The sequence below is a fragment of the Apodemus sylvaticus genome, chromosome 1, assembly GCF_947179515.1.
Source record: "Apodemus sylvaticus chromosome 1, mApoSyl1.1, whole genome shotgun sequence".
NCBI lineage: Eukaryota > Metazoa > Chordata > Mammalia > Rodentia > Muridae > Apodemus > Apodemus sylvaticus.
This window is the reverse complement of record NC_067472.1, coordinates 168,433,611-168,455,031: the sequence shown is the minus strand read 5'-3', so window position 1 is coordinate 168,455,031 and position 21,421 is coordinate 168,433,611. Positions and strand designations below refer to the sequence as shown.

Below are 21,421 nucleotides of genomic sequence, written 5' to 3'. Positions count from 1 at the left end.
GCAGGTCACATTCCCCTTGAGCCTCAGTCTCCCTGTCTGTTGCAATGGGCTGCTTATCCCTGTTCTTCCTCCCCCTCTAGAGGGAGATGACAGAATTCCACCTGCTGGATGAGAGGGAGGGAGGGCAGTCAGGCAGCTGACATCAAGTTCTGGCCAGGAGCCAACCCATTTCATGATCTTAGACGCTGACGAGTGTGCAAACGTGGTGGGCCTGGCAGTGGCGGAGGCCATGCCTCTTGGCCCCAGCATTGCAGCTTCCCTGGCAGGGAAGGGGCAGGCTCAGGGAGGGGGGCGGTGGCGGGGGGTCTCTTGGACCTCAGAACTGCAGGATCCGGGGACCAGGCTGCTGTTGGTGCCAGGGGACAGTGCGCACTCTCAGGTGGGGCTACCCCGTCACGCTGGCGCCAGGCTTAGTGGGGACGGGCTAATATTAGCAGGGGCAGCCCCAGACAGCTGAGCTCAGGGGGCCTCGGGAGCCAGCCTCACTGTGCCCAGGCTGAGGCCACTGGAGGCATCGTCGTGGCAGGCAAGGGAAACTGTCCCAGCCTCTGCAGGGCCTCAAATGCCCCTTCCGCCTCTCGTCCGATGGCTGCCAGCCCTGTGTCTACATTGCCCATGGCCCACAGCATCCTGGACCCTTTCTTCTCTCTGTCCACCACGGTACAGGAAGGGACTCCTGCATCTCACCTGCACATAGAGAGCCTTCCCAGGCTATAGTTAGTACTCTGTATTTATTTATTCACGTATTTATCCAGCAGTTATTGAGAAGCACCTACTGTGTGTGGTGGGCACTGAGGTCTGTGCTAGGAATGTCTGGAATGGAGCCAGAAACAAAACTGTCAGGCACTGGTGCCCTTGAAACCTTACATCCTGGCGTGTGAAATCGAAAAGGAAACAGTGGATGTGCACCGTGTCCCAGGGGCACTGGTGCCACAGAGATGGCGATTTTAGCGGAGGTGGCACTGAAGGAAATGTGGGAGCGAGCCACCTGACAACTGAGCAGCAGAGAGAGTTAGATGTGAGCCTGTGAGCAGCAGGTGTGTGCAGAGGCTCTGGGTACTGCTAGGGGACGGTGGCAGATCAGGTGACAGGTCTGTGCTCCCCCACACACTTCCTGCAGGATGGCAGGGGTGAAGGTCCTGCCTTGGTGCCCTCCCCAAACCTGCCAACCCAAGAGCCCTCTCCTCTGACCTCCCACTCCATGGCTACGGCAGCGCACGCAGGCTGGCTCTTCGCGGAAGGGAGCTCCTGCTTGGCTTTAGGGTGACTTCTGTCTTCTTGCTGAGGACCAGCCTAGCTACCATCAGCCTGAGACTGGCTCCAGAGCTGGGTGTGAAGCCAGAGGGAATTAGTCGGGGGTCCTGGCAGACGAAGCTTGCACAGGTGCCTCCAGCCCCACGGCTGCTTCCAGCCCCACGGCTGCTTATAAGTTTCCCACTGCAGCGTGGGTCGTGAGGGCGGCTGAGAGAAAAGCGGTGGGCCTCAGTAGCCATACAGCCTGGGTCCATTCTGGATCTGCAGAGTTGAAGCTGTGTGACCCCATGAAGTCCTCAGCTAGCTCGGCTCACCGGCAGGAGGAAGAAGAAAGAAAGATACAACGAGTTCTTCAGAATTCCGCCAGGACAGATGCGAATTAGATCCTTCAGGAAGGGGTTTTGTGAGCATGTTCTGCTGAAGTCACCAGTCTTGGTAGTTCTCAGAGCACAACGCGAATGTCTACAAATAAAGCTGGTTCTTACTGGAGTGGCTTCCGTGGAGCCCCAGGCCTGCTGGGTGGGATGGGTCCCTGAGGACATTGCCTGCCCTCTTAGATGGTAGAGGAGGCCCCCCTTTTGAGTCCTGTTGCCAGGTCAGGGTTGGAGATGTACTTCAGACCAGAGCCGCACCCCGGGGCCAATGTCTCACTCATTAAAGATGAATTAGTATGTTCAACCTCAGGGACTTTCTGAGGCGCTGTGAGGAACATGGCTGCCTGCTGAGCCAGGCCAAGCCAGCCGGAGCCCTGGAGTGAGGGCCACAGCTGGGCTCCCCTCATCTGCTGAGGGTGAGCCCTGTGCAGGGTGCTGCCTCACTCACGGAGCCGTAGATGCTCTTGACTTGGCTCCTAAGAACCCTCTACATCTGGTGCCCAGCACATCTGGCTCCCGGCCTTCGTTTCCTTAGCTGTAAGGCACATGTAGTGGGGTTGGAGAAGAGGATTATAAGGAGAGAATATTGTTCCTAGTAAGGCCCTGCGTATGGGGAGGCCACCGTGTCAGGGGCAAAGCAGTGATGTTGGGAGGAGACAGGGCAAGAGGAAAGGCCATGGCCGTGGCCAGGGCTGGACTGTGGTATTCCCTCTGTCGTGGTATGGAATTGATCTGATGCTATCTGACTGAGTAGGAGTTTGTATCCTGTGGTGGGGTGAGCGTCTGAGGAGCAGAGCCCCTGGCCTGGCCCCTGGAAGCTGCGATAGCACCCACTAAGGGTGGGATCTGGCAGCACCCCCTAGGCCTGCACTCAGATTCTTCAGGCTACAGTGAGGCCCTGGCCGAGCCAAGAGACGCAGAATGTACAAGCCTGGTGGCCTCACAGCCTCGGGGCTGCGAACCACCGTCACCAATGATATATTTAGTGGCACAAAGGTCAGAAATGCCAGGCCCTGGCTTCCCTTCTGGGCAGCAGGAGTTGTGTCTCCTGAGGCCTGGCTGTCACCAGGCAGATGTATTTTTCTCTCTCTCCCTCAGTCTGGGAATTTGAGTGCAAGCCTGGGGGTGAGGAAGCCTGGCGACACCTGTGCCCGCAGCCCTCTCTGAAGTCTGGGGGCTACCCTTGGAATCCTGTGCACTGGCTCCGGCAGCCCACCCACCCTCCCTTACAGGCCCCTTCTCAACCTCCTCTAGCTCCCAGCCTCCCTGCCTGCCCTTGCTTGTTGTCTCCTGTGATGAGGGTGGTTTTTTGCATGATTTGTAAAATGGATACGGCCTTGGTGACAAGTTTTGGTTTCCCCTCCCTTGTAGAACGGTTGCCAGACTTTATTCCTGGGCTGTCCTCAGTGCTCCAGAGAGCGTTTGCTTATTCCAGCCTTCTAAATACTCTACCAGGGTATATGTTTCTTGGACTCAACAGAAACCCACGAAGGTACAAAGTACACCTAAGAGCATGAAGTGCCTGGATAGATAAGGAAATCGATAGATTTTTTTTTGTCCACACGATGTGTTTCCAAATAGTCTTGCAAGGCAGAAGGATTTGACATTATGCCCATTTTATTGACAAAGGGGGGAAAAAGGTCCAGAGAGATTAACTTATTTGTCTAAGGTCACCTAGTTGGTAATTAGTAGAAGATGAAACCCAGGCCTTATTTTGAAAGTTATGGTGATCTGCAGCTGGGCCAGTCTGAGTTCTTTCTGGCTGTGGGAAGTGATGGTTCTATGGGCAAGAACGACATATCAGATGGACAGATGAGTGACAGAGGAAGGAAATAATGAATGGAGAGATGAGTCTGTGAGAGCATGCAGATGAATGGGGAGGAGGAGGGGCATACAGATAGGTGGGAACACAGCTGGGCGGGAACTGGGTGGATGGATAAATGGGTGGGTTAGTGGGAGGACGTATGCATGTCTGCGTGGGTGGATAGATGGATGAACAGGGGAACACATGTGTGGAGGTATGGAGGCATAAAGGAGTGCATGGATGGGTGGCTGAGTACACAGGAGGGTGTTGGGAGTGTGTATGTGGAAGAGGGGTGGGGTGTGTGCACGGGTATGGGCACCCAGTCTTCTGCGCATGCACAGAGGTCAGAGGAAGACATCTGGCTTCCTGCTGTCTGAATGAATATAGTTCTGTTTCTGGCCTTCGAGGCTAATGAGGACGTGCTGCCTCCCATCACACGAGCACATCCTAGAGAATGGGGCGTGAAAGCTGAGGAAGCAGAGAGAGACTGCCCGGAAGCAGAGGTGGGCTCTGCGGAGGCGGACGGAGGGGCCTGAGGGCTAGGGTTGGAGGCTGATCTCAAAGGCCTGGCCTGCCCTAGGAAAGAAGAGGTCTTCACAGGGAAGGGAAAATGGGCTCAACCAGGGAAGGCACGGGAAGCAGAGCATTGAGGCAGGACATGGCTGGGGCTGCTCAGACCCACCTCCCCACAGCCACCGGAAGGCAGATGGAGAATGCTGTGTGGCCACAGTGAGCGTGCTATGGTTTCATTCTGATTGGGAGTGGGGGGTGGGGGTGCGGTGCTGTTTCTCCTTTCTCCCGGTCACCAGCCTGGGTGAGCAGTGAAGGCAGTGTGAGCTTCGCTGGCAGGAGACATGGCCCTGAGAATGAGGTCTTCCTGAGGACCAGAGCTTAGATGGAATTCCACCATCTTCCTGCCATTTTCCCTAACATCTCCGGATTCTAGCAGGATTTTATTCCAGTTGCCTGGCAAAGGCAATAAAGGGACTGTGGGCCTCGATGGCCAATCAGTGAGCTTCATGGGACCTGCAGGATGGCGTTGGTGCTGCAGTCTGGAGCGTGCTTTCCTAGCCGGAGCTAAGGCTGTTCATCTGCACAGAGCACAGTAATGTGAGCTCCAGCCGCCAGCAGCAGCGCCCCTCAGCTCTGTTCTAGCACTCCCCAGCACCATGCTGCACCCCCATCCTGCACATACACATACACTGGTCCCCAGCAGTCTCCCTGGGAAACCAGGTCCCAGTGAGTGCCTGGTGTGCAGCTAACTGCTCATTACAGTCACGGCTGCGGCTAAGTATAGCTCCTGCACACACAAGACCAAGACAACAAGGAAAAGCCTTTCCATAAAAAAAAAGCCCCACATGCAGATACCCAGACAGCCACACACACTGCGCCCACACTCACACACATGCTCCCACATCACACACAGTGGTGGCCATGGTCGCATGGACACACACTTGTACCAACACAGTGTTAACTCATCAACCCATTCATCCAGTAAAATGTCTATTGGGTGATCAGAGTGTGGTCAAAAGCAGATGTTCCGGAGCCAGGAAAGAAAGAAAGAAAGAAGGAAGGAAGGAAGGAAGGAAGGAGAGAGAGAGAGAGAGAGAGAGAGAGAGAGAGAGAGAGAGAGAGAGAGAGAGAGAGAGAGGGAAGGAAGGAAAGAAAGAAAGAAAGAAAGAAAGAAAGAAAGAAAGAAAGAAAGAAAGAAAGAAAGAAAGAAAGAAAGAAAGAAAGAAAGACGAGTTTCCAGTCATGACTGGGTCATCACGCTTCTGGGTTCTATTATCATGGGTGGGTGGCTTACTTAGTGACTTTGAGCCTCAGTTTCCTTTGAAAAATTACCACAAGAAGGTTACCATGGCTGCCAGGGAAATTCCCCAGTAGATAAGAACACTTGTTGGGCAAGGAGGAGGACCTGAGTTTGAATCCCTAGCACCGGCATAGAAGTTGGGTGTGGCCGCACAAGAAGTTTGGTTTTTTTGGGGGGGGGGCGGGTAGATTTGGTTTTTTTCAAGACAGGGTTTCTCTGGAACTGGAACTCACTCTGTAGACCAGGCTGGCCTCGAACTCAGACCATGTGTTGGAAGCATTATCTAAAGATGTTATTTCCGAAGGTGGTTATATCTTGTGATGTCCGGTGCCCAGTAGGTGCTCAGCCAATATACTATTTTAATGACTGAATGATTACATGTTTGAACGCTACGTCAAGGGGGTGGGGGTCAGATGTCCTCTGAGCCTTCTCCTCCCAGGAGGTCTCCACCCACATGTGTCCATCCCAGGCCAGTCAGCAGTCTGTGGCAGAGCCCAGGAAGCTTCCAAGAGCCAGCCTGTCACAGTGGGTGGCACTCGTTCAAGCAGCAGTCCCTGAACTCAGGTAGCTGGATGCTAGACCCCAACCCCAGAGCCAACTCTGGCTAACTCCTGGTCCCAGCTCGGGTAGGCACAGGAGTCCCACAGGCTCCGACAGACCCTGGTGCAGACGTAGGGCAGGCTGGGGCCTCTGGCCTGGCACAGGGCATGTTTGCATTTGCTGAGGGAGGAACTTGGGTCCAGTCTGGGTACAAAACAAACTTGAGGCTTTGGAGACGCTGCTGTCACTGGCTGTCACTGTTCCCAACCTTTGAATAAACCGACTGCTAAACTACCCAGGCCATCCCCTCCCTTCACACCTCCTCAAAAGGAAAGTGACATTTCCTCGTGCTTTTTAAAGCCCAGACTGGCTGGGCCAGGCCTGGGTGTGGGGTGGGGAGGGCGTGGGTGGCACCCGGGAGTCACACAGCCCATGTCTCTCCTCACCTTGAGTGATCTCAGGATGCTGGGAATAGGCATGGTCTCATCTCCTCCCTGTGCGCCCCAGATTCCAGTGCCGGTGCCCAGATTTCAAAGTCCCCGATCTTGCACCCATATCCAGGCTTTGAATTCCTTCCTCTGTTGCTGTTCTGTCCCACAGATGGGCCAGCTGCCACTGAACAACAACACGGACACCTTCGACTGACCGGTGTCCTTGCTGGAAAGGTCCCGCAGTCACCTTGTGTTCATCTCCGTGGGTGACACATGCCGTGCTTGCCTGGGATGGTCACTGAGGTCTTTGTGTAGCAGCTGTTCCCATTGTCAAGGAGATGAAAGAGATTGTGCCCAGTGTCACTGTATACAGGTGTGCTGTCAGTGAGCACCCCAGCTGCCAGCACAGACCTGGCTCTGCTCTTAGTTCCCGAGCCTACTGACTGCCCAACATGTGCGGCTGAGTGTGCCTGCTTCCAGTGGGGGCCTAGAGAATGGCTACAGAGGGTGTTAGTGGCCACTTTAGCCACAGATTTGTGGAGAAAGATGATCCTTTCGCAAGTTTGGAACTAGATATGCTGTCATTGTAACAAAGCCCAGGCAGACCCAGACAACAGCAGTACCTGTAAACCCACAGTTGTGTTCAGCACGTGTAGACAAGGAGCAATGGCTTAACTTCCTCAGAAGGCTGCAGGGAGAAGCTGTGCCCAACATGCACACAGAGGACTGAAGCCCACAGATCAGGAGGTGTGTGTGCCCATGACCCCCTCTGCACAGGTGGGAAAATGGTGCTCTAGGGTTTGGGGAAGGGTCCCTCTTTCTCCTACTAATTAGAAAACTTGGTTGGACCCTGAGGCAGAGCCAGGCAAGATTGACGGAGCCAGCTACGTCTGCGACCTTGCATCCTTATGAAAACTGAGAATAGGGGAGTCACTGAGACCCATCCGACTGGACTCTGAATGTGGGTGAATGTTGTTGTATGTAAATCGCATCTCAGGGAAGCCTGGGTGTTAGTGTAAGATGATTCACAAGCACCCTGCGAGAAAAAGAAAAAAGAAAAAGAAAAAGGAAAGTCTTACTTTCTGGGGAGGCTGGTTCAGATTTTAACCTCATCAGATGGTGGGGTAATGGACCACAGAGATGCCGAGAAAAGGGCATTCTAGGCAGAGGGCGCAGCTGGCGTAAAGCCCCAAGGCAGACATGCATCCAACATGTTTGAGGGATATGTCTGAGGATGCAGATGTAGGCAGGAAGGTGTGTACATCTTAGTAGGAAGAAAGGCTGGAAGGGAACAAGAGCTCAGATCAAGCAGGGCGTCTCCTACAGGAGAAATGGGAGCCCTTTCTGCACCCTCTACAGAGGACTGACACAGCTGAGTGTGTGCCGCAGCCGTGTGGGAGTTCAGAGACTATGGCCACAGTCATGGGAAAGATAATGGCGTGGGTGGGCATGGGTGGCAGCATTGGGGGTGGGGAGGGCTCAGAGTGGGGTGGGTTTAAGCAGAACCACCAGGATTTCCTCACAGATTAATGCAAAGTGCGGCAGAAAGAGATGCTGAGGATGGCTGCGAGGGTTTTGGCAAGGATGTTCTGGAAGGGTGGGGCTGGAGAAGCCTGCGGGGGTGGCGGGTGCTCAGGAGTTTAGCTGCCAGGTTAAGCTTGAGTGAGTTACTAGAACACCACTTGGGGATGCCAGGGAGGTGGGTGCAGGAGACCTGTATTCAGGGGAAGATCCAGGCTGGAGGGAAGGCTTCGGGAGTGTGCTGTGTGATGTTCTCCCTACAGGAAACAGAATTGGAGTCATAACTGAATCAGCCTCTGTGTGTGTGTGTGTGTGTGTGTGTGTGTGTGTGTAGTTAGGGCATCCTTCAAGTACGAGGCTGGATGCAGGGTGTAGAGAAGACGTGGGAAGGCTACCAGGAGGCTATGGGGTCCCCCCCCACACACACACACTATACCAGAAGGGACTGAGTGGTCAGGAGCAGCTGGTAGTGCTGGGACCCCATGGGAACCCCAGGGAAGACGGGCTCCATTCTCTGCTCATCCTGTGGCCTCTGTGCACACCGGTGCTTCCTCTTGGAAGCCACTCTAGCCCCAGGGCTTGACAAAGGTCCTCTAGATATCCGGTGCACTCCCCTCAGACACCATGTGTAGGAACATCTTTCTCTGCATAGCTGCTTAACCCAGGTCAGTTCACCTGCCATCCATCCCTGTGTGCTTCCCCTGTTTGGTACCCTGCACAGGCTGTGAGCGCTCGCCAGTGGTTCTCGTAGGCAGTGTCCGCTGCCCTCTCTGTGCCTGCTGTCCTAGAGTCACCTCTTGTTGTACTCCCCCTAACACACACACACACACACACACACACACACACACACACACGAGTCTGGATCCCATATGACATAAAGTGGACACTGGAGCAAGTTTCCCGAGTGGGTTCCTGATAAACTCCTCTCTACCTCTTCCATGGAGCTTAGAACCTCACTTCTCCTAAGCAGAATGGAGACAATTGAAACTACACTGGTAATAACCCAATTTGTTTGCTGTGTGTGTGTTTGTGTGTGTGTGTGTGTGTGTGTGTGCGAGAGAGAGAGAGAGAGAGAGAGAGAGAGAGAGAGAGAGAGAGAGACTGTGCATGTGTGTGTGCATGCATGTGTGCATGCATGTGTGCATGCGTGTGTGTGTGTGTGTGTGTGTGTGTGTGTGTGTGTGTATTGTTCACATGAGATTCAAAGTGGGAAGATAAGTAGTAAATGACAGAAAGCTGTATCCACCGCCACTATTATGGAAAGATTAATGTCTTCCTTCCTTCAAAGGCAACTTGGGATAAATGTGAAGACGAGGCATAAAGAGTAAGTGGAGAGGAAAAGAGATTTTTGAGAAAGCTGTTGTCAAGCCCTGCCTGCCACATCTTATGTGCACATGTCTCAGGGACACACGGAATCTAGATTTCATTTTCCTGCATAATGGGGGCTAAAAAGATTCCTAGAGAGAAAGGATGAGGCCTGTGCTCTGGGGAACGTGCAGGATGATGGCGTCCAATAGAGCTGTGTACCGCCGTGATGAGGGCAGCACCTGCCAGCCCTGGCCACCTATTGTGGGCGCTTAACATCAGCAGGTCTGAGCTGGCTTGAGGAGACTCGAAACTGGAGTGTGGAAGGAGCCTGGTGGGAAGGTGGCCAACTCAGCTGAGTCCCAGCACCGCCCAGTGTAGGCTGGCTCTCTCTGTGTTCTGTCCACTCGAGAGGGAGCACTGGAGAGGAAGAGGTGGAGGTGGAGGCGATTTAGACAAGAGACAAATACGTCTCTTGGAGGTGTCTAAAGGCCAAGCGCGTGGCTGTGTCAGTGTCCCTTTGCAGACAGGCACCAACAGTAACTTCGATTGTAGGGTCACTTGCAGAGGGAATTGAAAACGCCCCGTCTGGAGGTCCTACGGGGGACTCCTTATTTCCTGATCTGAAGAATCCTGTTCCTGTTTATCTTACTCCAGTCTGTGGTTTGTTTGTTTGTTTGTTTGTTTGTCTTTTATTTAGAAAGGGTTTGGAATATATAAGACACGCCTCCAGAGAAAACAGATACAAACAGTACAGAGTTCCCAGGCAGTCAGAAGGACTGCTGACCCATGCCTCTCAGAGCAAGCAGAGGTGCACACACACCGGGAGACTGCTTGTCCCAGTATCCGAGGAAGGTCCCAGGTGGGACACTGGTGTGCTCTGAGTCTGACATATTTCTGGAGAGGTGAGAGCAGGTCACCTGTTGCCTCTACTGCCTGCTTCTCAGTATTTCCAGGAGAGTGTGTCAGGCCTCTTCTGAACATGGGGGACACAGTAAGACAGTACAGCCACAGTTCCCTGAAGCCTCTGTCACATGAACAAAGGCTGGAGCCACGCTGGAGCGTCCCGATGGGCTCTCAGGGACACCACCCTGATGACTTATGTCACGAGGCCGTGTCCATCTGGCTGTTTGAAAGAGCTGCTGAGTTTTGGGGAAGCTTAGGCTACAGGGTGGGGTGGAGCTGACCTACCACTGAGAACTCGGAGACTTTAGGGTCAGGATCCTTCCCAGAGACCTCACGCATGCTCCTCCAAACAGAATGTCTCGCTGGGTTGGCAGAGCTTTCTATGACAGTATGTAGAAAGCACCAGAAAAGCAGGGCCCACTAGAGTCCCAAATTGGGATAGAAATTCACAGGCAGCTATGGCTCAGACCGTACTTGCCCTGTGGCCTTGTTCTTCCTTCACCCCGAGCCCCAAGTCCTCCCAGCCCCAAGCCAGGCACTCAACGCAGAAAGCCTATATCTCCATCCTCTGAGAACTATGGCCCTCAGTGCTGGGCCTTGGGCACAGCTAGCGTGGTCCATGCAGTACAGGTCACGAGGGCTGTGCCTTCAGCTCACATGAGGAGAAGGCTGTCTCCTGCTGCTGCTCTGTAGTTAGTAGGCAGGTGGCAAACAGAATTCAGGAGGAAAAAAAAACTCTCCCCTAAGCTGGTGTAGCTCTTCTCCCCCTTCTCTGGTAATTTGGGAAAAACCAAAACTCTAAACCCTGTGTTAGAAGAGAAACTATGGTCTGACTCTTGTTCTACAGATCAGGGAACTGGAAGTTTGGGTGATTTCTGCACCCCATAATTCTTCCCTGAATCTGGAGGAAGTCTCAACCCTCAGGGCTTTCCTCTGTTCCCCCAATTGTATTAGTTCCTAAACTGTGTTTATCACTGTTCCAATCTAAGGCCCATAGGACTAAAATTTCCCAGAGGTTACCACCCTGCTATCAGACTCTCTGTGGCAGAGCTGGGATTTGAACACTGCGATGGATGGAAGCCATCCCCAGGCCTCCGCTATCCCAGATGGTTTTGCTTTCCAGTCTCTCTTCTTGTGCTTCCTTGACCGTCAGATTAGAGCTATGTGAAGTACTAGTGTCATCTTGCCTTGTGAATCCCAAATGCCAAGTAGACCTGGGGGTCTCCAGGCCACCTGGGGCATATTAATGAAAAGAATATCTCTGCTCTTGTCCATACCTGCTAAGCCAAGGCTCCTTCCTGGGTGGGCCAGGGCTCTGCGTTTGTACGTCTGCTTTCTTGGTCTCCTGGAAGCCTCCGCTGCCACCCTGGTCCCGTGAGCCTGTCCCGCCTTCTTTTGCTCCCCACCCCACCAGGTTCCTCCTTGAAGGGGCTCTAACTCCAGCTCTCTGTCCACACTCCCACAGAGTCTGGGTCCACCCCTTTGTCCTTGTTGCTAAGTCCTGGGGCCCTTTGCCCTAGCTTGTCAAATGTCCCTGGGCTGGGCCTTAAACACACAGCCTGACGCTGCGACCAAGGCTGACCTTGTCGGACTGTGTCCCTCTATGACTTGGTCACTGTGCTAATCATTCAGATAGGAAGTGGCTTTAGGCTGAAAGTAGACCTGGTCCTCTGAGGGAGAGTGGTGGTGTTTTGTGCCTCAGTTTCCCTAGTGACCCCTGGATCGATAGCCTCCTTTTCCTGGCTGTTAGCTGCTCCGCTTCTCTGATGCTGAGCAGGGGGCCATGGCCGATGGTCCAGGCAGATGGTGAGCTGGGCAGGTTGGGCATGGCTGACGTCACACTTGAATGTCTCTTTGCTCCTGCTTTCTCTTGGCACTAGTGCCCTCTCTCCCCGCCCTTCCCCACTTTGCATTCACTGATTTATGGCATCTGTGCACTTGAGAGTCACAGCGTGCATGTAGAGGCCAGAAGGAGTCGGTTCCCTCCTGCAACTATGTGTACTCCAAGGATCAAACCGAAATTGTAAGATCTGGTGGAGAAGTGCCCTTACCTCACGAAACATCTCACTAGTCCCTGTGTGAGGGACTTGTCTTGTTCCGTCACTGTCGCATGGATAGGAGTGAGGAGCTATCCAAGGCCACCCCGTAGACCTGGGACTAAAATTCAGGCTGGCTGATGTCAAGGTCGTGCAATTTCTGCTCAGCTGCTGCCTCCGTTGACAGAAGGACCTGAACTCTTGGCCCAGGGCAGAGAAGGCAGGGGCACTTGGAACCCAAAGGCTTGGAAGAGGAAGGCATGGTAGGGCATTGCCTGAGCTCATGAGCTCAGAGCTCATGGTGATAAGAACCTCATGCCAGAGCCTCGTGCGACCCCACCCCGCAGGCACCGTGGGTCCCGCCTGTGCTCTTCTCAAGACTCCTTCTGCCTTAGGCAGCTCGTGTCCCCCGCTGTGCCTCCGGCTGCATTCTGCACAAAGGGTGGCTTTTCACAGAAGACCTTACAGGTCACCTCTGTCTCAGTGTCCTGAGTTTCTAAGATCCATATTTCTACATTTCTGAGTAGAAATCAGCTCAAGACACCCTAAGTTCAATGACGTGTCAGTCGGGATGTGGGTAGAAAGAGCCTTGGAAGGATTTATGCCTGTTATGATTTAATAAAGCCCAAAGGATGAAAGTACAAGACTCATCGGAGATGAAAGTATATGACAGCTTCTGCCACCTTAGGACTTTGTAGCACCTTTGTCATTGCGGATGTCACCAAGGATAGGGCTATAAGGGGGTGGCGTCTGTCCTGGCTTCTGACTTCTATGAAGCCTGAGCTCATCCTTTCCTGATCCCAGCCTGTCTCTGGATTGAGAATGCTGGGCCATCGGCTCAGAAAATTATTCTGCACTATGTTCAGCGGTGCCTCTCTGCTGTGCCTTCCTCCAACCCTGCTTCTCTGGTCTCTTTCTTCTTGGGTTGGTGTGTGACTGACCATTTCTGGTGTGGAGAAGCATCTGGATTCTGAGCTGAATCTCCACTTGGTCTTTGACATACCTGCCTCATGCTGGTCTCTCCAGGAGATGATCTATCCATGTATACACACACTGCACACACTGCGACCCACACATGCACACTCTTATTCTTGAACGTGCCTCCCCCTTGCACACAAACATACCATAGACAACACATCAGCCATATGTGTGCACACTGAGGCACATACCACACCTCGTGTAAGCCCCATTTTTGTATGTATGTATGTATGTATGTATGCATGCATGCATGTATGTGTGTATGTATATATATGTGCATATCCATTCAATACCACATAGATTCATCTATGTACCTCACACATGTCTCCCCAAGTACACTTCTCCAGCACACAAGAATTATACGCTGCACACAGCCACCACTTAATCCTCCCTGAGCCTAGAGAGAATTCACATACACGGGTGACATCTTCACCATGCACACAACCAGCTCCAGAGTTACACGGGACTTCCCTGGATGCCTTTCCCAGCACACAGACTTTGCAAACAGGCTCCCGCGGGCACACTCTGCCACGCACACACAACTCCGCAGCTCATAACACCTCAGAGCCCTGCAGGGAGCTCCTTCCGCCTACTGCTCCCTGAGCAGGTGCCAGCAGGGGAGGAGCAGGGAGCAGGAGCGGGCGTCAGGACCCGACAGAGCACTGAGACCTCCCTGGGCTTAGTGCTGGAGGCTGTAGATAAAACAAAAAATAAAACGGCTTCGAGCTCTCCAAGGCTGTAGCCCTGTGTACTGCGGGTGTGCCCAACCTAAGGAAGTCCAGATGAGACTAATTCAGTTTCTAAACCCAACTCAACTGACAATTTATTTAAGACAATTGGCTGTCCTGTCTGCTCTGCGTCACTGACTTCAATGGGTGGTGTGCACCATCGCGGGGTGGATTCCATTAGGCAGAAAACCTGACCTGCATTTTCCGGGAGCCTGGAGCCTGGACCATGGGCCTGATTAGCCATCAGGAGCTCCTACTGCCCGCAACCTTGATCCCCCAGAATCTCGGATAGAGACTAAGTCTAGCTCTCACTTTCATGGTGGAGGGATGGGAGACTGGAACTGGTCAAGGTCACAAAATAAGGGAGTGGCCCAGCGTCCTGTCAGTCCCTGTACCGTGTTCCGACCAGAGCTGGTTCCTGAAATGCAGATGGTAGGAACCCAGATCCCCACGGTGAACCCCCGAACAGCTCTGAAAGACAAGCACAATTTTCTAAAGGCAAGCATGGCATAAATAATTCATAAGTGAAAGTCATAGCACATATTGGTCATTTCAATAGATAGTAGGTTGCCTTTCCGATTTATGGTTTCAGGGGTGGGGCTGTGATAAAAATAATTGGTGATTTCTGAAACATCTTAAGTCAACAGATCCCTAGTAGGTTTGTCTGACTTTACAGCCAACAGCCTCACCATCCTGGTTACCATAGAAATGGGATGCCTTGCTCGGTTGCTATGGCTACCACTTTCTAGAACACAATTGGTGGGTCTCATGGTTTGTGATTTGGTACTGGGGAAAAAAAAAATAAAAGAGCCAGAAACTACAAGCTTGTGTTTGTGTAGCACCATCAAGCAGTTGCAGCTGAGTGTCCCGGAATTTTACAAGGCAGCTACCTCGCTGGCCAGGCTGGGGGACAGCTACCTCTGGCCACTTGACAGAGTTCTTCATCCTCACGTCATAGTCCCAGAGGGGATCAGCTGACCTGGTCCTGACTATGGTGGGGGCTCAGTTGCTCTGAGAAAGAGCTGGACAAAGGAGTCACTACCACAGGAATGGCAGTCTGAGGCTGGCAGGGAAGGCTGAGGGGGCAGAGAGGCAAGACGGACTGGAGCTGCCCGAGCTGTGGGAGAGTCAGTCGCCCCCTTGCGGGGATGAGGTAGAGACAGGCAGAGGGCTGAGCGGAAACTGCCAGGAGGGTAGGAGAGTACCAGAGCTGAAGTGCCTGCTGTGTGTGTGTGTGTGTGTGTGTGTGTGTGTGTGTGTGTGTGTGTGCTCAAAGAGGGGTAGGAACAGGGCTTGTAGGCTATGCGGCTCCAGCTCTATTCCATGTGCTGCTCTGGGTGTGCACACGTGAGTTGCATGTGCACATACTACCGGAGTGTGGCAGGATGGTGTGAGGTAGCAGCACACTTTGTTGAGGTCGCTGTGGGTTGGCTCCTGTCTTCTGTGTGTGGTCCAGGCACTGAGCTGTATTCTCTACACCTATGCACTCGTGTCTGAGCTTAGGACATCGGCTGAGTGTGTACTCTCGGCTATTGAGTCTATGGTTTGTAGGTGACTTGACACACAGTGCATATAGGGCCCAGGTCCCAATGCTTGCCCCGTGGATGACAACTGCAGCATCACTCTGAAACTCCTGGGTCTATCAGAAAGAGCTCGCCTCCTTGTCTGGGGTCACTGATCACCATGCTTGTGTGTGTGTCGTCCCACCACTCCCCACCCCTGCCCCACCCTGGTCTTAGTTGTGCTCCATGAATACTAACTACTGTGAGGTTTTTTTCAACTAGAGGCTCAGCAAAGGCTGAAGGCTACATAAGATGCAGGCTGGACCACCCAATACTCTCATCCTCAAAGGGTCCATCCTCAAAGTGCTGCTTCTGCTCCAGAACTACTGAATCTGGGTACCAAGGCCTAGGATCCACAAAGGTGTGACCCAAATCACATCTAGTTGGACTTCTGCCCCTCATCAGTTACATGGGACAGCATGGCCTGCTCTTAGGGGGTCTGGCAAGAGGGGGCCATAGTTAGCATCCAATCCAGGGCTGGCTTCTCAGCAAAGCCCGGGCAGCTTGGTGGTGAAGAGAACTTATTGTCTGCGTTGAGTCAGCTTGGCCTGTCAACTCCCTTTCTCTCATTGAGGCCTTTGGCTTGGTCCCCAAACCTCTGTTCCCGCCTTTCCTTTTGGACACCATTTTGGACAGGATGTGACTTCCCGTTCTATCAAGATAATATACATAGTAGGTCCTGGAACTTTGGTAGTGTTTCCTCTCTGTTTCGGCTTGGCTGGGTTGGCTGCTCTTCTGCCAGCCTCGAAGCTTAAAGGAACACTGGAGTGTCTCAGCGCTCCAGAAGCTGCTTCTTCCACGGCTCAGAAAGGATCCGCATGGACCCAGAGGTCTTCAGGGTGCTGTGCTTGCTTGGCGGTGGTTTGGCCTTGTGGCAGCAGAGACTGAGAGGGCAGAGGGCAGGGCGCCTATCAGGGCTCTTCCTGATGGAGTCTGTCTGGCTGGCTCCAGTCTAGCTCTTGCTTCCCACCTCTGGCCTCCACTGTTTGTGCAGTGGGGCCCAGGCTGCGCCTGGGGCCTTGATAAGCATGGGTTTTTCCCATGCTAATCTTGTGCGTGTCGCATGTATTAATTTCTGGTATCTTCCTTGGTTACTCTCCTTTTTTGGAGACAAGGTCTCTCGCTTGGCCTGTGGCTTACTGATTCAGCTACAGTGATGAGCCAGTGAGCTCCAGAGGCCCACCTGCCTCTGCCCCTCCGCTCTGGGATTACAGGCACATGCCACCACACTTGATTCTTTTTGTTCCTGTTGATGATTGATTTCAGTTGCATCTCATGTATGCGCGTGTTTGCATGTATGTATGTGCACCACGTGCATACATGGTACCTGTGGAGGCCATTGGATTCTCTAGAGGCAACGTGTGAGTTCTGGGAATGGAATCTAGGCTCTTGAAAGAGCAGCAAATGCTCCTAACAGCTGAGCCACCTCTCCACCTCCAAATTTTATCTTAGAATATGGGTTCTGGGGATAAATTCCAGGATCCACGCTTGCAGTGGCAAGCACTTTACCAACTGAACCATCTCCTCGGCCTCTCTATGATAATCTTAATAGGATCTGGCCTTCCCCTGGACCTCCATGTCCCTATGAAGATCAGTATTGTGAGGGGACAAATGAGAGATCTCTGAGAGCTTGTGGAACTCCTGGGAGATCAATGCCCGGTCGAAGATATTCTCCTGAGCCTTTGCAAGCACTAACGAGCCATCGCTGGAGACAGACGCGTGGCCTCCCTGGGTGGTTGTAGCGATTCCTTGAGGAGTGCCTTGGCAAGCTGCCTCCTGAGTACCACAGCTGCCCGTGGGAGCCTCACCCCAGGGGAAGGGCCATTAACAGGGCACTGAGGATGCACAGGATTTTCCACACAGAGTGTGTATGGCCAGAAGTCTCTCTGGAAGAAGGAACCTCGGGTGCAGAACCACAACGGTGGTGAGACACTCTGGTCAGAATGGCAGCGGGGTCCATGTGGCAAACACGTTGGGTACATACATGTAGGGTGAGGACCCTGAGAAATCAAGTGCAGCCAGGGCACAGTGACCCAAGTGCGCCAGGCTGGGGGTTCTCGGTCTTGTCCCCGTGGGTGATGTGGCAGCTGGCAGGGGCCGCTCTGGGACCAGTAGCCATGTGGCCGAGACTGAAGCCTAGAGCCAGCTTTGATAGCAGTGGCCCTGTTGAGAAAGGATAGAGAGGAGAAGGCCGTGGCAGGGGTCACTGCAGGCGGGGTTGGCCTGTCCTTAGGCTATGAAGGCCATGCTCTAAGGGGGGCGGGAAGGCTGCAGAGCTGTGTGAACTAGGGTTGCCTCTTTTTGATTTCCTGGCTTGTCCTCCACACATCCCAGGTCTGGAAGAGCTGGATCCCGAGAGAAGAGCTTCCTGGAGTCAGAAGACCCCTTCTCTGACCCACTTCCTTTGGTTTTTGCCAGCCCCATGTGCTTCAAGGGGTAGAGGGGCTCATATTTTCAACCCCCTGCCTTGCAGAGGTCTGGGTATGTCTCCTCCTGAGCCGAACAGGGAGCTCCCTGAGAGCTGGAGAGAAGCCTTGTCTCTGTGCTGGTGCTTGGTGAAGAGAGTCGGGAAGAAAGGATGGATGGGCGAACGGAAGGGTGCTGAGTGGTGGAGGGGCGCAGGGAGGGAAGGGGGGAGAAGCGAAGAAGGAGGGGGAGGCAGTTTGAATAGAAGAGAGGGAAGGAGCGGAGAGAAGGAAGAAAGAATGGGCGGATAGCTGGGTGTGTGCGTGAGTAGAAGAAGGGTGGGTAAGTGCACAGAAGAGAGGGAAGGAAAGGAGGAAGCAAGGGAAGAAGGAAGGACGCAGACGGGCTGCATTTGACAGTAGCCCAGGCACAAAGGTTCTGAGACTCGCATTGCTGTTACACCAACAGGATGCCAGCGCACTGTAACAAGCAGCTTGCCCAGGCCTCCCTCCTGTCTGTGGGCTCAGGCAACACACAGCATGACCTCCCAGGACTGCTGGGCTTCTAAAGTGTTCTTTCCTGCTCTGCCCTTCCCCCCTAGCTGCAGCCCAGAACATGGTTTGGAAGATCCACTTAGTTCTTGGTGCCCAGATGAGCCCAGGCCCCATAGCCTTGGTCAACCCAACCAAGCAATACAGGGACTCCTAGAGCACACCCCCGGACTGGGCGAAGGGTGCCAGTGTCCACCCACACTAAGGCAAAAGCAATCTGCTGCTGATTGGGGTGGATAGGGGCACTCTTTAAGTAAACAGATTGGAGTCAAAGGAAACAGATGCAGACTCTGGGAGCGGGATTCCAGTAGAGTGGTTTCCTTGTATGTCTTTGCACACTCCTTGTATCTCTTTGCACACTCCTTGTATCTCTTTGCACAAGCCAGTCCCAACATCACAGTCGGTGTAGCCAACCATGACGAACACCTCAGATTTCAGTGGCTTAACATAGTACAAACTCTTGAGGGTTTCCTCCTCCCCTTTGGTTTTGTTTCTCATGAGAATATTTGTATTTAGTGACAGCCAGCCCTAACAGAGCCAGGCTCCATCTCCTCTGTGGTTCTGCTGGACCCTACTGCATCAGTGTTTGGCTGCAGCCGGGAAGGAGCCATCAGTGAACGAGGATGCAGGTTTTGCTGTCCAGGTTCAGCAGTACCTACCCGACCCCTGACGCCCCAGGCTCTGAGGAGGATAATGTGGCGTGCAGGCTTAGGTTGTGTTGGAGTGGAGGGGCTCTGTGCACTGCCTGCCCCTGACGTGGCTCACTGTGCCTGGACTGGTATAGCTCTCCAGGTTTCTCCACTCTGAATGGGACACTTCTACTCTGACACCCTGTGTTTCTCACCCACAGTATGTGGCCTTTGCCTCCCTCTTCTTCATCCTGGTCTCCATCACAACCTTCTGTCTGGAGACCCACGAGCGCTTCAACCCCATCGTGAACAAGACAGAGATCGAGAATGTTCGGAACGGCACGCAAGTGCGCTACTACCGGGAAGCGGAGACGGAGGCCTTCCTCACCTACATCGAGGGCGTCTGCGTGGTCTGGTTCACCTTCGAGTTCCTCATGCGTGTTGTCTTCTGTCCCAACAAGGTGGAGTTCATCAAGAACTCCCTCAACATCATAGACTTTGTGGCCATACTCCCCTTCTACCTGGAGGTGGGCCTGAGCGGCCTGTCCTCCAAAGCTGCCAAGGACGTGCTGGGCTTCCTGCGTGTCGTCCGCTTCGTGCGCATCCTGCGCATCTTCAAGCTGACCCGCCATTTTGTGGGCCTGCGAGTCCTGGGCCACACGCTCCGTGCCAGCACCAACGAGTTCCTGCTGCTTATCATCTTCCTGGCCCTGGGAGTGCTCATTTTTGCCACCATGATCTACTACGCTGAGAGGATAGGAGCACAGCCCAATGACCCCAGCGCCAGCGAACACACACACTTTAAAAATATTCCCATCGGCTTCTGGTGGGCTGTGGTCACCATGACGACACTGGGCTACGGAGACATGTATCCTCAGACGTGGTCTGGGATGCTGGTGGGAGCGCTGTGTGCGCTGGCTGGTGTGCTGACCATCGCCATGCCGGTGCCCGTCATCGTGAACAATTTTGGGATGTACTACTCTTTAGCCATGGCTAAGCAGAAACTACCAAAGAAAAAAAAGAAGCATATTCCGCGGCCACCACAGCTGGGATCTCCCAATTATTGTAAATCTGTCGTAAACTCTCCACACCACAGTACTCAGAGTGACACATGCCCGCTGGCCCAGGAAGAAATTTTAGAAATTAACAGAGCAGGTAGGAAACCTCTTAGAGGCATGTCGATCTGACCTTTCACCTCTGCCCCCTGTAGCAATGATTCCAGATCCAGTCAGACTGCTTCCTTAGTTCCACGGGCGACCCAGGACCCTGTGCCCAATCTTGAGGTGTGGAGCCTGGGGCCCCAGGGAGATGCTGGGTGGCCATATTTGGAAGGCAAGAGCTTGCTAGAGGAACCTCACTGGTGGCCCTGGGTAAGGAGGTTGATGTGGTTGGTCTCATGAGTTCTGAAGAGACCCCCCAAGGAAGTTTGCTGAGGACTCTCTTAGCAGAAGCCTAGAGGCTGCTGCTCTGTTGGAAGGAGTCAAGCAGGAGTCTCTGACAGGCTACTAACCCGGTGGTGGGCAGGGACAGGGGTGGGGCTGATTTAGAAATACCATACAGCCTTCGAGTTGGTCTTTAACGTGTGTGCCTTCAGGCTGTGTAGACTGGCAGCTGGGTCCCTGAGAAGGTGGCAGCCAGGATTCTAGCTGAGTAGATCCCCGCCCTGATGCCGGCCGGCTACCCAGCTCCGGGTCCTTGCTAGGAGTCGCCCCTAGCCTTCCGTGACAAGCTTACTCACCCCATAGCATGCTGAACCAACTCATCTTCTGCCACTGCTGTAGAGTTTAGCATTTCTCTTTAGGAACCTGTTGGAGGGACTCTGGCTTTCACGTTGTCTGTTTTGGGTTGATGGTCCCGTGGGAGTTTCTGGTGACCTCCGGATGGAAGTGGCTGGTGAGAAAAGGGCTAGAGGAGGGGCCACACCCCGGGCAGCTTAGACGAAAGCGTTATGGACCAGCAGCATCTTCCCACCACTGAGAGTTGTCCCCGCACCTAGCGGTAGGGACTGTAGCAGCAGCAGCAGCAGCAGCAGCAGCAGCAATACAAGACATCCGAACCACTTTACCCACACATTCACTGGGAGATGGGGGTGGGGGTGGGGGTGGGGTAAAACAATACTAGTCACCGAGGGATATATTCTCATATTCCATGGCTAGTGGCTCATTATGGGACTATCTCAGTTTTATGAGAACCTGCGCATAGCACATAAAATTGACCATGGGGCTCTGGTCCGAAGACAAAAACCCATAGTCTACCTCTACCCATGGAATCCCATTGACTTAACTCTGAGGAGACAGGGGCGCCCAAGCTTCCTGAGAAGACCCAGAGAAGAATGGCGACACTGAGCTCAGAGGTACCGGGTGAGTGTGGGGTCTGTGCGTGCTGATTCGATTCCTTTAGTCTGTGAGAGGCACCCCATGCCTGCGTCTGGCAGGGGGCTGTAAGATAGCTCAGCCTCAGGTGAGGACGGCTACCTTTCACTTGGGTGGCTTCCCTCAGTGGGTGACAGATGTCCTTCACTGCTGGTGTGCTGTCGGATTCTCCCTCCCATCTCAGTCTTTCAGCCTGCTGCCCGGGGCAGCC

At 53.5% G+C, this 21,421-nt stretch overlaps 1 protein-coding gene across 1 annotated transcript in view; it reads left to right on the top strand.

Annotated features, from left to right (window-relative positions):
• Positions 1 to 20,340, top strand: part of Kcnc1 (potassium voltage-gated channel subfamily C member 1) — a 32,283-nt gene extending 11,943 nt beyond the window's left edge. Inside the window, exon 2 of the mRNA XM_052162589.1 lies at positions 19,060 to 20,340. Within this exon, the coding sequence (XP_052018549.1) occupies positions 19,060 to 20,025 (966 nt within the window). The 3' untranslated portion in view covers positions 20,026 to 20,340. The remainder of the gene's footprint in view (positions 1 to 19,059) is intronic.
• Positions 20,341 to 21,421: the final 1,081 nt, after the last annotated feature.